Source organism: Ailuropoda melanoleuca, chromosome 17 (genome assembly GCF_002007445.2).
Source record: "Ailuropoda melanoleuca isolate Jingjing chromosome 17, ASM200744v2, whole genome shotgun sequence".
Classification (NCBI taxonomy): Eukaryota; Metazoa; Chordata; class Mammalia; order Carnivora; family Ursidae; genus Ailuropoda; species Ailuropoda melanoleuca.
In genome coordinates this window covers 18,772,864-18,785,424 of record NC_048234.1, presented here as the reverse complement: position 1 = coordinate 18,785,424, position 12,561 = coordinate 18,772,864, and the positions used below count along the sequence as shown (strand labels likewise).

At 36.9% G+C, this 12,561-nt stretch overlaps 1 protein-coding gene across 3 annotated transcripts in view; it reads right to left on the bottom strand.

Moving 5' to 3' along the window:
- Positions 1-7,303: 7,303 nt before the first annotated feature.
- Positions 7,304-12,561, bottom strand: part of LOC100482860 (zinc finger protein OZF) — a 36,387-nt gene continuing 31,129 nt past the window's right edge. For all 3 annotated transcript variants that reach the window (XM_034647039.1, XM_019804262.2, XM_034647040.1), the window contains one exon: positions 7,304-12,190. In XM_034647039.1, coding sequence (XP_034502930.1) covers positions 10,884-12,190 — 1,307 coding nt within the window. In that variant the 3' untranslated portion in view covers positions 7,304-10,883. The remainder of the gene's footprint in view (positions 12,191-12,561) is intronic.

The following is a 12,561-nucleotide window of genomic DNA, read 5'->3' as shown; positions in this document are numbered from 1 at the left end:
TTCCCTCTCTCGCTGGCTGTCTCTCCCTCTGTCGAATAAATAAATAAAATTAAAAAATAAATAAATAAAATAAAAATCAAGCACGAAGGGAGGAATATCATGACCAAGTTGCAGAAAGAGAATGTTAAGGGAAAACTATAACCGACTATATACCAACAAACTGGATAATTCAAAAGAAATAGAGAAAGTTCCAGAAAGAGACAAACTACTGAAACAACTCAAGAGAAAATAGAATATCTAAATGAGTCTATAAAAAGAAAAGAGACTTGGGGCGCCTGGGTGGCACAGCAGTTAAGCGTCTGCCTTGGCTCAGGGCGTGATCCCGGCGTTATGGGATCGAGCCCCACATCAGGCTCCTCTGCTATGAGCCTGCTTCTTCCTCTCCCACTCCCCCTGCTTGTGTTCCCTCTCTCGCTGGCTGTCTCTATCTCTGTTGAATAAATAAATAAAATCTTAAAAAAAAAAAAAGAAAAGAGACTAAAGCAGTAATAAAAAAACAAAAAACAAAAACAAAACTTCATGCAAAGAAAAGCTCAGGATGAGATGGCTTCACTGGTAAATTCTACCAAATGTTTGGCAAAGAAATAACACTAACCCTTTCCAAGTGTTTCAAACAAGAAGAGACATTTTCTAACCCATTTCATAAGTCCAATATTATTTGGATATTAAAACCAGGAAGACACCACAGGAAAACTACAGACTAATTTCCTTTATTATTATACATGCAAAATTCCTCAAAAAATTGACAAGCAAACCAACTACAAACATACAAAAAGAATCATACATCATGACCAACGTGAGGTTTATCCTTGGATAGCAAGGGTAGTAGTTCCACATAAGAAAAGTAATACAAAATGTGTGACATTAGTTGAACACAAAATTGAATTCAATTTTTTTTCATGGATTGTGCTTTTGCTGTTGTTTAAAAACTCATCACTAAAAATTAAATAAATAAATAAATGAAAACAAACTAATCACTAAATCTGAATGACAGATTTTCTCCTGTGTTTTCTTCTACTTACGTACTTTGCATTTAAGTCTAAGATCAATTTTGATTAGATTAACTTTTGTGAAAGATGCGAGGAACGTGTTGAAATTTTTTTTTTTTTTGCATACATCCAGTTATTATAGATGCTGTGTTGAGAAGACCACCTTATCTTCATTGAATTGTCCTTCACCTTTATGGAAAATATATTTGTGTTGGCCTATTTCTGGGCTCACTATTCCACTGAGTTAGGTCTCTATCTATCCTTTGCCAGTCTGGATTACTGTAGCTTTATAGTCAGTCTTAAAATGGGCCAATATTGAGTCTCTAATTTCTTTCTCAGAATCATTCTGGATTCTCTAGTTTTTTCTTTCCATATACATTTAAAATCAGCTTGTCCATGCCTACAAAAGACCTTGCTGTTGACCGGGATTTTGCTCAACCTACAGATCAAATCAGAACACCATTAAGTTTTTCAATTCGTGAGCACAGTCTAGCTCTCCATTTAATTAGATCTTTGATTTCTTTCAACAGAATTTTGTAGTTTTCTAAATAAAGATTATGCACATATTTTACTACACTTATACCTAAGTATTTCATTTATTAGTGCTATTATAAATGCTATTTTCTTAAATTTCAAATTCCAGTTGGCTGCTGAATTTGGTATATAGAAAAGTGATGTCTGGAAACTGAATTTATATGCTGCAAGTCTGCCGAATTTGTGTATTAGTACTAAGAGTATTTCTGCAGCTTTAGAGTTTTCTACATAGACAATGATGTTATATACAATAAAGAGACTTTATTTCACACTGAGCCACATTATAATTAAAGTGTTGAAAGCCAAAGCACAGAGCTAAATAGCAAATGAAAAGTAACTCATCAAATTATCAACAGGCTTCTTGGCAGAAATGTCATAGTGCTGAGAGAAATCTATAATTGTAAACACATTTAAAAAAGAAAAAAGATCTCAGATCAAGAACTGAAACTTAAACCTTAATAAGAAAAAGAAGAACAAAAATCCAAGCCTGGAAGGAACAAAGCAGTAACGATTAGAGTCAAGATAAACAAAACAGAGATTTTAGAAAAACAATAGGAAAAAACTGCAACAAAACAGAAAGTTTGCTCTTCACAAAGACCCAGAAAACTGACAACCATTCCTTAGATTAAATAAGAAAAAGAAAAAAAATGCTCAAATAACTAAAACCAAAAATAAAAGATGGGAAACTACCAATTTTACAAAAATAAAAAGGATAAGAAAGCACTATGAACAATCATATGTCAACAAGTTGGAGAACCTAGATAAAATTAATAAATTCTTAGAAATATATAACCTCCCAAGACTAAAACACAGAGAAACAGAAAATCTTAATTGATCTAATACTAGTAAGTGCAATCAAAAATCAGTAATCAAAATCAGTAATCAAAAATAGGTAATCAAAATCAGTAATCAGTAATCAGTAATCAAAATCAGTAATCAAAAATCACCCAAAAAAGAAAATCTCAGGACCAGATGAATTCAATAATGAATTCTATCAATTCCATCACTTGAAGAAGACTTGACATCAATTCTTCTCAATCTTTTCCAAAGAAGAGGCCATCATTACTCTGATATAAAACATAGGAAGAGATACTACAAGAAAAACCATACACTATATTACTTAGGAATACTGAAGTAAAATTACTCAACAAAGTACTAGCCAAGAGAATTCAATGGCATATTAAAAGGGCTGTACAATGACCAAGTGGAATTGATTCCTGTAATACAGGGATAATTCAACATGTGACAATTAGTCAATGTAACACACAACATTAACATCATAAAATGAAAAGAATATGATCGTCTAACTTGGTGAAGAAAAAACATTTGACAAAATTCAATAGCCCCTCAAGGAAAAAAAAAAAACATGTAGGAAAGAATCTCAAAATAATAAAAGCTATCCATGAAAAATCCATAGCTATTATTGTTCTAGACATGGAAAGACTGAAAGGTTTTCTTCCAAGATCAGGAATCAGACAAAGGTGGCTGCTCATGCAGCTTTTATTCAGCACAATATTGGAAATCCTAGCCAGAGCAATAAGGCAAGAAAAAGAAATAAAAAACAGCCAATTTGGAAAGGAAGAAGCAAAATTATTTCTGTTCAGATGACATGATCTTAAATGTAAACAACCCTGATGATTCCATGCATACACACACACACACACACACACACACACACACACACACAACCTGTTAGAACTAATAAATGAATTCAGAGGAGTTGTAGGATACAAAAATCAATAACAAAAAATCAGTTGTCTTTCTAAACACTAGGGATGATAAATCAGAAAATAAAAATAAAAAAATTAATTTAACAATAGAATTTAAAATAAAGCACTAAGAAATAAATTTACCTAAAGAGATCAAAGACTTATACACTGAAAACTATAAAACACTGCTGTAAGAAATTAAAGAAGATACAAATGCAAATAAAAACATCCATGTTCAAGGACTGGAAGACTGAAAATTGTTAACATGTCAATACTACCCAAAGCAGATATATAGATTTAATGCAGTCCTTGTCAAAATCCCAAAGGCAATTTTTTAAAAAGAGAAATAGAGGGGTGCCTGGGTGGCTCAGTCACTTAAGTGTCTGCCTTTGGCTCAGGTCATGATCTTAGGGTCCTGGGATCCAGCCCGCGTTGGGTTCCCTGCTCAGCAGGGAGTCTGCTTCTCCCTCTGTCCCTCTGCCCTCTACCCCACTTGTGCTCTCTCTCAAATAAATAAAAGTCTTAAAAAAAAGAAACAGAAAATTTTATTATAAAATTCGTACAGATCTCTGAGACCCTGAAGATACAACCACCTTAAAAAGAACAAAGCTGAAGTCTCACATTACCTTATTTCAAAATTTACTACCAGAAGAATTCCAAAGTGAAGACACACATCAGTAAGATGGCAGAATAGGAGGTCCTCTATGCCTATCACCCCTCATTAACAATAATTTGGCAGCCATCATAGTACAAAAGTGCCTTTGTAGTTTTGGGATCCAGTAGGAAACTGTAAAATGAGGGACCTGACAGGAGACACATCAGTCCATGTGGCCAGAGGTGAACCCACTATTATAAAGATAAAAGGTCAACTCATTAAGAGACTATAGCAATTGTAAGTATACGTGCAGTTAACATAGGAGCATCTAATTATATAAAGCAAACGTTAACAAGAGTGAAAGGAGAAAAAGCAATATAATAATAGTAGTGTACTTCTATATCACACTTATATCAGAGGATAGATCATCTGGGCAGAAAATAAATGATACACTGGACTTGAATAACACTAGAGAGCAAATGGACCTAACAGACATGTACAGGAAATACTCCGTCCAATAACTGCAGAATACACCTTCTTCTCAAGTGCACACAGAACACTCTCCAGGACAGATAATATGTTAAGTCACGAAACAAGTTAACAACTTTTAAGAAGACTGAATTCATATCAAATTATCTTTTCCAACCACAATGGTATGAAATCTAGAAATGAGTAATAGGAAGAATGCTGGAAAGTCACAACTACATGGAAGTCAAACACACTCTTAAACAAACAATGGGTCAAAGAAGAAATAATGAATAGAAACATATCTGGGGGCAAACAAATTGGAGAAACAGTATACTGAAACCTATGCAATGCACCAAAAGCAATTCTAAGGAAGAGTTTATACTGATAAATGCCTAAATCACAAAAAAAGAAAGATATACAATTAATCAAACTTTACAGGTCAAAGAACTAGAAAAAAAAAAAAGAAAAAACTAAGCCCAAAGTTAGCAGCAGTAAATAATAAAAATTAGAGCAGAAATATATCAAATAAGGACTAGAAAAACAATTTTAGGGGCGACTGGGTGGCTCAGTTGGTTAAGCATCTGCCTTTGGCTCAGGCCATGATCTCAGGGGTCCTGGGATCAAGCCCCATGGTGGGCTTCATGCTCAGCAGGAAGTCTGCCTGTCCCTCTACTCCCCCCCCCCAGCTTGTTCTCTTTCTCTAATAAATAAAGTATTAAAAGGTCAATAAAACTTAGCTATTTTAAAAAAGACAAAACTGACAAATATTTAGCTAGACTAACCAAGAAAAAACAAGGACTCATATAAATAAAATTATAAATGAGAGGGCACATTACAACTAATACCACAGAAATAATAAGAATCATAGGAGACAACTATTAGCAATTAAAAACCAACAAACTGGATACCTAGAAGAAATGGGTAAATTCCTAGAATCATATAATCCGACAAGACTGAATTATGAGAAAGAAAATCTCAATAGGCCAAAAATGAGTAAGATTGAAGCAATAATCAAAATTCTCCCAACAAAGAAAAATATAAGACTAGATGGCTTTACCAGCGCACTCTACCAAACACTTAAAGATAAAATAATGCCAGCTGTTCACAAACTCTTCCAAAAAACTGAAGGTAAGGGAAGACTCCCAAACTCAGTTTATAAGGTCAGCATTACCCTCATACCAAAACCCAAAGTCACAAATATATGGAAATTGAACACAATCTTGAACAATGGGTCAAAGAAGAAATAATAAAGGTCATTACCAGAAAAGAAAATTACAGGCCAATATACATGATAAACACAGATATAAAAACCCTCAACAAAATACTAGCAAATTGAATTCAAAGGCATAGTAAAAGAATATACACCATGATCAAAGGGGAATTTATCCCTTGGACGCAAGGATGGTTCAACATATGCAAATCAATAAATGTAATACGCTACATTAATAGAATGAAAGATAAAACTCATACAATCATCTCAATAGAGGCAGAAAAAGCATTTGGCAAAATTCAACATCCTTTCATGATAAATGGCTCAATAAAGCAGATATAGAAGGAAAGTACTTCAACTTAACACAGGCCACATTTGGCAAACCCACAACTAACATCATACTTGATGGTGAAAAGCTGAATGATTTTCCTCTACGATGAGGTAACAAGACAAGGGTGCCTACTTCTATTCAACATAGTACTGGAAGCCTTACCCAAAGCATTAAGGCAGTTAGAAGAAATAAAAGACATCCAAATCCAAAAGGAAGAAGTAAATTGTCTGCAGATTATGTGATCTTAAATATAAAACCCTAAAAAAAAACCACCAAAAACTTGTTAAAATGAATAAATGGTTTTAGTACAGTGGTAGGACACAAAATCAACATGGAAGTATCAACTGTATATCTACGGATATCAATTAACTACCAGAAAGAGAATTAAGAACAGAATGCTATTTACAATAGCATCAAAAACAAGAAAATACTTAACAAAATTTAACCTCGATGATGAAACATCTGTACACTGAAAACTATTAGACTTTAATGAAAGGAACTGAAGACACAAATAAATGAGAAAAGGTTCTATGTTCATGGATTGCAAGAATTAATACTGCTAAAATCCATACTACCTAAAGCAATCTACAGATTTAGTATTTGTTACTACAAAGCCACAGTAATCAAAATAGTGCAGTAATGGCAAAATGACAGACGTATAGATCAATGGAATAGAGAGACAAGAAATAAACCCTCAACTTATGAGGCGAAACGATTGTTGATAAGGATACCAAGAGCATTCAGTGGGGAGAGGACAGTCTTTTCAATAAATACTGTTGGGAAAACTCGATATCCACATGCATAAGAATGAAGCTGGGGGCGCCTGGGTGGCGCAGTCATTAAGCGTCTGCCTTCAGCTCAGGGCGTAATCCCAGCGTTCTGGGATCGAGCCCCACATCGGGCTCTTCCACTGGGAGCCTGCTTCTTCCTCTCCCACTCCCCCTGCTTCTGTTCCCTCTCTCGCTGGCTGTCTCTGTCAAATAAATAAATAATCTTAAAAAAAAAAAAAGAAGAAGAAGAATGAAGCTGGACCCTTACCTTACACCATATTTAAAAGATTAATGGATCAAAGATCTATACATCAAAGCTAAAACTGTAAAACTCTTTGAAGAAAGCATAGGGGAAAATATTCATGATATTAGATTTGGCAGTGATTTACTGAATATGCCAAAAGCACAGGTAACAAAAGAAAAAAAACAGATAAACTGAAATATGTGAAAGATTCTATTGACAGAACAAATAGACAGGCAAGCCACAAAACTGGGGAAATACCTGGAAACCATATATCCATCAGGAGAGTAATGTCCTGAATACATAAAGAACTTTTACAATTTAACAACAACAAAACAAACCACCTCATTAAAAAATGGGTAAAAAGTCCGTACACAGTCCTCCCAAGAAGATATTCAAATGCCAATAAGGACAAGAAAAGACGTTCAATATCACTAATCATTAGGATTAGTATGGCAATTACCAAAGTAATAGAAAATAAGAAGTATCAGGGACACTGTGAAAAAAAATCAAAACCCTTGTGGACTGCTAGTGGGAATGTAAAATGGTGCAGATGCTATGGAAAACGGTGTAATGGTTCCTCAATAAACTAAAAATTGAATTACTGTAGGATGCAGAAATTCTACCTCTGGGTACGTACTCAAAAGAACTGAAAGTGGGATCTTGAAGAATTAATTATTCATACACCCACGTTAACAGGAGCAGTATCTAACATATCCAAATGGTAGATGCAATCCAAGTGCCCACGGACAGATAAATGGATAAACAAAAAATTAAAAAAGGATAAAGAAAACACACAATGGGATATTATTCAGCTTAAAAAATGGAGGAAATTCTTACACACACTGATGAATCCTGAAGACACCCTGCTAAGTAAGATAAGTCAGTCACAAGGAGACAAATACTGCATGATTCCATGTATATGATGTACACAGATCAGTCAAACCAGTAAAGACAGAAAGCAGAATGGTGTTTGCCAGGGGCTGGAAGTAGGATTGGGGAGTTAGCATTTAATGGATATAGAATTTCAGTTTGGGTAGATGAAGAAAGTTCTGGAAATGAACGTAGGTAAATGGTTGCACAACGCTGTGAATATATTTAATGCCACTGAAAAGGTACTTCAGAAATAATTAAAACGGTAAATTTTATGTTATGCATATTTTACCTAAGTAAAAAATTTTAAAAAGCTACCAACAAATATCAAGAAGAAAACACTTCCTAACTACCCAATCATGTTTTCTGAACTTATCAGTCACAGAGTAGCTTTTGGACACATCTTTCCAAGTCCTGCTTGGTAACTGTACACCATCTCTTAGACTATGGGACAGTTCCAGCTGAGATCCTGCAGCCCAGGTAAACGGAGTCAGAAAGTTTCCTATCAACATCCTGGCATAAGCTTGCAACCCAACCTTTCCATTTCTTTTTTTCATTTCCTTCAAGAAGTTAGAATTTAGAAATACATTTCTCTATTCTAAAATATGTGGGCAAAACCACAAATGAATACATTTTAATATCAAGCTGTACATAAGTGAAACTGAGTGAAGTACAACCCTATAAATCAATACGTACAAATGTTAGGTATGTAACATTGAATCAAAAAAAGCAGGACATATGACCATTCTAATTAACCTTGAAATCAGTAGAACCAATTACTGTTTACAGATTCATAATTCATCATGCTAGTTTTTTCAAGCCAATCTCACACACACACACACACACACACACACACACACACACACGCATACCCACACAATTTTGAAAGGTTGTTGCCTCTGGGAGGGAGGGGATAGACAGGGAAAGTGTATACCAGTAGATATACTGTCATGACCGATACTGTTATTCCTGAGCTAGGTGGTGGGTTCACAGATACACATTCCGTTATATTCCACAATGGGCATGTTTCCCACACTATCTCTACATTTTAGTGTCTTAGAAGAAAGAGTCTGAACTACAACTCTGGTGATGGGAATGGAAAGGATGAGACTGTGTGAAAGAATTACACTTCTCTTCTTCCTCAGAACTTGATTTGCCCATAACATGGCAGGGGGGACCCGGGGCCAGTTTCATATATTTGGGCCCCTAAAACCAACCATGAGCATATTTTCCTCAGACTGGGAGCTTTCTGAAATGGTGCAGAGGCCATGTTCCAAACAAACCAGGTATCCCAAACTCCACTTCTAAACACGGGGAAATAACTTGCTTCCATAGGGGAATGAGTGCTGGTCTGTAACAGGTCTTTGCTTGTGATCATGCCCATAATCTAGAAATCGTACACTTTAATTTCGAGTGCCTCCATCACAACTGGTTTGAGCCACATCCTTCCTTCCCCCTTATGGAAATTAGCTTCGGTCACGTCAGCCCTTTGAACCTTGAGACAGTGAGATATTTCAGTGACTGAAAGCCCCCAAGACCTGATTGTCCTTCCTATATCTAGGAGGTTCCTTCAAGTCATTTTTCTAATGCCAGAGATGATCTTTAATGAGCACTGGGTGTTATACGCAAATAATGAATCATGGAACACTACATCGAAACTAATGAAGTCCTATATGGTAACTAACAAGATAATAAAAAAAACTGATTAGATCATAAATTTACAATTTTTAAGTTGCTATTCTGTTTTTGCACGTTTTTTCAATTAGTTTCTATAGATGGCAAGTTATAAACTGGTTTCCTTTAGTATTACTAATATAAATGTTTCTTTTAAAGAGAAATGCATCTGTAAATCAAATTATGAGTTGCTTTAAGTAAAATTTGAATAATGTAGTTATTAGCCTTTACATATTTTAAAGATTATAAAGAAACTACAAGAAAGGCTTGGTCGAGAAACCCAGACTTCACCCAAATCCTCAGGGTCCCCAAATGTGCTCTGGCAACAGAGCTTCCATTTTCACCCATTTCCAGTCCACACACATCTCAAGATGGTTGCCGTGGCCCTGAGCTTGTATCTGTGAACACCAGAGATGCATGTCTCTGCAGACAGTCCACTGGGACCCACTCAATCGCCACTGTGGTCGTCCAGGGAGACTCGAATCATGAGGGGGTGATATGTGGACTGTCCTGGTAAAGGTCCAAGGAGTGGAGCCATGAGCCCAGGGCACTGCACGGATTCCTCTCGCTCTGCTTCCATCCCTCCTTCAGCTCTCTCTATTCTTTCAAGTTCCTGTCATCGCCACACTCCTGCCTCTTCTTCCCCCTAACTTCATCCGTAAGCATCTCTTGGGAGATGTGAATTATCTAAACACAGAAGGGAACTGACATTGCTTTGTTTCCACCATGAGCACTTGAATCTTTACCACAACCACGCAAGGCAGACGCTGCTGCTACACTTTACAGACGAGGGAACAGACTCAGGGAGATGAGGTCACTGGCCTAAGAGGCAGCTAAGTCCGGATTCCAACCGAGGACCACAGGTTTGCACGGATCCACTGAACTCCTGGCTCTCTATCAGGGTTCTAGGATCCAGGGAAGGCTGATGTTTACACATACTCTCTGGAAGGTCTCAAAAAGCATTCTTGTATAAGCAAACACATGTCAGAGGTTTTGTGAGGCCAGGCATACACATATGTGGACAGAGGCAGGCCAAGCTGGGCAAATATTCAGGCAAATGGCCAGCCCTGGAAAAAACACAGGAAAACAGTCTGAAGTTTGTAAAACAGAACAGCTATAGTTCTCTCATGTATTTGATTTGCAATCAATGTTTTCGTTTGCTCAGTATGTTCACATAAGGCTTTCTTGTGCGTGATCTCTGGGGTTTGACTTCAGGATCTAAGTTGTTCCACATTCCTTACATTCATAGGGTTCCTTTCACTGTATGAATCCCCTGATGTTTTCTTAAGCCCGATTTATGACCGAGGGCTTTCCCACATTTATTCCATTAATACAGACCTTCCCCTTTATGAGTTTCCTGATGTCCTCTGAGGACTCATCTGTAGGTGAAGGCTCTGCCATGCTCATTACATTCAGAACTCCTGTGTGAGTTCTCTGTAGTAATTTTAAACCAGATTTCTCACTAAAAGCTTTCTCACATTCATCATATTTAGAGTTTTTCCCTTTTATGAGTTTCCTGATGTCCTCTGAGGACTGATTTAGAGGTGAAGGCTCTGCCACACTCATTACATTCATAGTGTTCTTCTCCTGTGTGAGTTCTTTGGTGTAATCTTAAGCCAGGCTTCTTGTTAAAAGCTTTCCCACATTCATTACACTCATAGGGTTTCTCTCCTGTGTGAACCCTTTGATGTACTCTTAGGCCTGACTTTGTGGTGAAAGCCTTCGCACACTCATTACATTCATATGGCTTCTCCCCTGTGTGAGTTCTCTGGTGTTTTTCCAGGCTTGACTTCTGAATGAAAGCCTTCCCACACTCATTACATTCGTATGGTTTCTCCCCTGTGTGAATTCTCCGGTGTATTTCTAGGCTTGACTTCTGTTTGAAGGCTTTTCCACACTCGTAACATTCATAGGGCTTCTCCCCTGTGTGAGTTCTCTGGTGTTTTCCTAGGTTTGCCTTCTGACTGAAAGCCTTCCCACACTCTTTACATTCGTATGGTTTCTCCCCTGTGTGAGTTCTCTGGTGCGTTCCTAGACTTGACTTCTGGTTGAAGGCTTTTCCACATTCCTTGCATTCATAGGACTTCTCCCTTGTGTGAATTGTCTGGTGTTTTCTGAGGGTTGAGTTCTGGGCAAAGGTTTTCCCACATTCATTACATTCATAAGGCTTCTCCCCTGTGTGAATGATCTGATGTGTTTTGAGAGCTGACTGCTGGACAAAAGTTTTTCCACATTCACTACATTCATAGGGTCTCTCCCCTGTATGAGTTCTCTGATGTACTCTCAGGCCTAACTTGCGGCTGAAAGTTTTCCCACATTCAACACACTCGTAAGGTCTCTCCCCTGTGTGAGTTTTCTCATGTTTCTGTAGGCCTGACTTGTGGCTGAAATCCTTCCTACATTCGTTACACTTGTAAGGTTTCTCCCCCGTGTGAATTCTCTGGTGCGTAAGGAGGTACGATTTCTTATGGAAGGATTTTCCGCATTCACTACACTCATAGGGTTTCAACCTTATGTGAGTCCTCTGACATGCACTGTGGGCTGATTGGTGGCGGAGGGTTCCCCTGCATATATTATGATTACAGAATTTCTCTGTTGTGTGAGTTAAATTATGGCTGAAGTTTTGTCCACATTCAAAGGGCGTCAGGTCTGCGTGATTTACTCTTAAGTGTGACTCCTGGCTGAACCTTTCCTCTCCTGTGTCAGTTCTCTGAAAATGAGTAAATAAAACTTGCCACAAATGTCTGTCTTGGATTTCTTGGCTCTTCTCTAAGAGGTTATCATGTTGGCAATCTTCTAAAAATGAGAAAATTAAAAACACCTTATGAATCTTAAGACACATTTCTTATGGGAAGCAGCCCATATATGTATAGTCTGTTACATATTTGACTCTTTGGTTTTAGTCATGTCATACAAGATTGATTAATTTGTAGGCTATATCCCCTATATTGCTTTCACTTGGAAAGAAATTGCTGGAGTGGGAAAAAAAGAAAACCAACTGGCAATGAATACATATGTTCATATGATATTTAAAAAACGTGATTTTCAAAATTAATAGAAAGGAAGTACAAGAAAGGTACAATGATGAGTTTGGGAACTGGAAACATCTGAGAATAAGATAAATTCAACAAAGATTATGGGCAGTAAGTATGGGCAGGACTAGCAGT